Below are 2,885 nucleotides of genomic sequence, written 5' to 3'. Positions count from 1 at the left end.
CAAGCCCAAGGCCACCTGCCCGGCACCCAGCAGGCCGGCCAGGCTCTGCAGCACCGCCCTCCGGCAGCCTGACGGGCCCTTTCCAACAGTGAGCCCAGCGCGCGCGGCCTGGCCCTGCCCACGCTCCAGGCCTGTGCACGCATGTGCACCCAGCACACGCCTGGGTGGCAGCCCCCCGGCCCGCAGCTGGGGCTCAGCGCCCCTCCGGGGCCGGGACCTTGGGAGCGGCTCTTTTGTGCCACTCGCTGGTGTCGGGGTGTGGTCCTTGGGGGAAGGGGCCGCCAGGCTTCATCTCGTGGGAGGCGGGCTGGGGCGTCAAGGCCTCCCAGGAGGCCGCGTGCCTGGGGTTGGGCGTCTGCTGCGAGTGGCAAAGGCTGCCTCCTCCGGCCCTTCGTGACCCGCTACCTGCCGGGCCACCTGCAGCAGGAGGGCAGAGGGCGCCGCGGGCAGACACCTCAGGAGGGGGCGGGGAAGAGGTCTGGCCCCGCTGAGCGGCTTCTCCAGCGCCCGGCTGGAAGATGGGTGTCTGGAGCCGCGAATTTGGGGACTGCAGAGGAGGGGACGTGTGAGGAGGGGGCGAGAGAAAGCAGCACATGGAAAGAACACGGAGACACCAGACACACGGGCGCAAACCGGCGCACAGCGCCGGGAGCACTGCCCGAGGAAGGGGCCCTCCCTGCTCGCTCTGGCCCCTGGGGGCAGCAGCCAGCCATGCAGAGAGCCGCTGGGTGCAGGGGAGGAAAGCCGAGGTCCCTGACTGGACGATTCCTCCGCGTCGCGGCACCAAGGAGCTGGCCAGGCACCCGGCCGGCAGCCTGGGGGACCCGTGCTCCCGACCCCGCGCTCCGCCTTTGGAGTCTCTGGCTCACCCCGGTCTGCAGGAGGGCCCAGGCGGAGGCAGGGGAAGAGGGCAGGGTCTGGCCCGGAACGGGGGGCCTGAGGGCGCAGACCTCCCGCTGCTCCCCTCTGGCTCGGGATGGTCCCTCTCCTAGAGCAGCCCAGCTCCCGGCATGCTGGAAGCCACGGGCCACATCCAGAGAAAGCAGCCCCGAGTGGAGGCTGGGTTTACCCGGGTGCTGCTGGAGGCAGGAGTGCTGGGCGGGCGTGGGTGGGCCTGGTTGTGCAGGAGCGGCCAGGAGGGGGTGCTGTGCCCCACTTGTGAGACAAAGGCTCCTTGGGCCCAGAGGAGGACCCCGCTGTCCCCGCAGCACCTCCAAGGTCCTGCCACCTCTAGGCCCAGGGGAAGAGATCGCACAGCCCTGAAGTCCAGGAAGCCCAGCAGAGCCACATGGTACCGGCCCAGATGCACTGTCACCCCTAGGGAGCTTCCTCAGAGCGCATGCACACGACAGGGAAGGCCAGAAAAGAAACCCAAGGCTGGTGACCAAGACCTGGGAGGGAAAGGAGACGCTCTTAAAGGGAGAAGTGCCTGAGGACAGGCGTGGCCACGGGCCCAAGGAAGGCCCTTGCTTTCGGCCACGTGCGCCGAGCGGGCTGACACGGCCCCTGAGGGACGCGGCCTGTGTGCAAGGGCAGCGAGGCGGGCCTGTGCCCGTGCCCGCCCAGAGGCAGCCTTCCTCCCTTTGAGATGGCAGAGACTCGGTGAGCGGATGGAGGAGGGAGCAGGACACAGACACACACACAGCGGGCTCAACGCCTACCTTCCGGCAACCCTGAAAGACAGATTTCTAAAAAAACAAACAAAAAAGACAAAAGAAAGAAAGAAATAAAAAAAACAACAAGACGGCATGTGGGTAAGCAGGTGGGGAGTAGGCTTTACAGGCTCGAGGGTCACCCCGCTTTGGAAAGCCGCTCAGCGAGGCTGGAGTCCCAGGATCTGCTCCTACCCCCCCTGCGCCCCGGCGCCTGCGTTCTGGGGTGTCGGCGGGCAGCGGCACTGGCTCCTTCAGCCCGGCGGACGCAACGCAGGAGGAAGGGCAGGCGGCCTGCTCCCTCCAGCCCCTGCTGCTCCCCGAGCTGCCACGCCAGTGTGGGACGGGGACAGAGAGTGTCCTCCTCAGGCTGTCCCTCTGGGAGGTCGGGGGCTCAGGTGCGAGAAGCCTTGTGAAGAGCACCCATCCTGGGTCCAACACAGGAGAGCATCGGCGCACCAGGCGGCCAGGGAGGAGGCCGTGCGGCCCTCACCAGCCAGCTCGTACAAGCTGCAAGAACATGGTGGCGGCAGGGGGAGTGGCTGCAGCCAGACACAACCAACCGGGCGAGGGGAATGGCGGTCAAAGGGGCAAGCCCAGCGACCAGGAAAACATCTTCCTGGCTGGCCCAGCCTGGCTCCTGCCTCATGACTTTGCAGCTGCGTCACCAAATATAAGTTTCCATGGGAACCCAGGAGAGAAGAGGGGGCTTTCGTTTTAGCATCTGAGTTCACACTCCGCTAGAGAGGAGGCGGCATCGGCCATCTGCTCGGGGCCAGGGAATGAGGGGTGCCTGTGAGGAGTCAGGGAGAAGCCCGAGGGGTGGGCCTGGGCACGTCAGGTGCTGACAAAGGCCTTGTTTCTTCCCGAAGCCCCTTGTAACCTCAGGGCCCAGACCCGGTTCTGGTGTGCCCGCCCCCAACCCACCCTTGGGAGCCGGAAGGCCTGGCCTCAGACTATGCTACCCTGCACCCCCGCTCACCTGCGTACAAACTTGGAGGTGAACTTGCTGAAGATGCTCCCAGAGGCCCCCCGCCGACCCTGGCTGTGGCCAGAGGGAGAGGCTGGGGTCACACCATAGGGCAGATTCTGCTGGTCCCGCACCTGTCGGAGCTGCCCAGCGTGGAAGGTGCTTCGACTGGACACACCCCGGGGGAAGTTAGTCCGGTCTGGGGCGCCACCGCTGCTGCTGATGTTGTGGGCGGAGGGGGAGGCGACGGGGACACGCTGGGG

At 66.9% G+C, this 2,885-nt stretch overlaps 1 protein-coding gene across 1 annotated transcript in view; it reads right to left on the bottom strand.

Annotated features, from left to right (window-relative positions):
- The window catches only part of MARK2 (microtubule affinity regulating kinase 2), a 19,608-nt gene that overhangs the window by 1,083 nt on the left and 15,640 nt on the right, over positions 1-2,885 (bottom strand). Inside the window, exon 16 of the mRNA XM_021708215.1 lies at positions 2,635-2,879. Coding sequence (XP_021563890.1) covers positions 2,635-2,879 — 245 coding nt within the window. The remainder of the gene's footprint in view (positions 1-2,634; positions 2,880-2,885) is intronic.

The sequence above is a fragment of the Carlito syrichta genome, unplaced genomic scaffold, assembly GCF_000164805.1.
Source record: "Carlito syrichta isolate Samal-C Ts95f unplaced genomic scaffold, Tarsius_syrichta-2.0.1 Scaffold135581, whole genome shotgun sequence".
Taxonomy (NCBI): domain Eukaryota; kingdom Metazoa; phylum Chordata; class Mammalia; order Primates; family Tarsiidae; genus Carlito; species Carlito syrichta.
The sequence above is the reverse complement of the archived record's forward strand: the minus strand, read 5'-3'. Positions and strand labels throughout refer to the sequence as shown.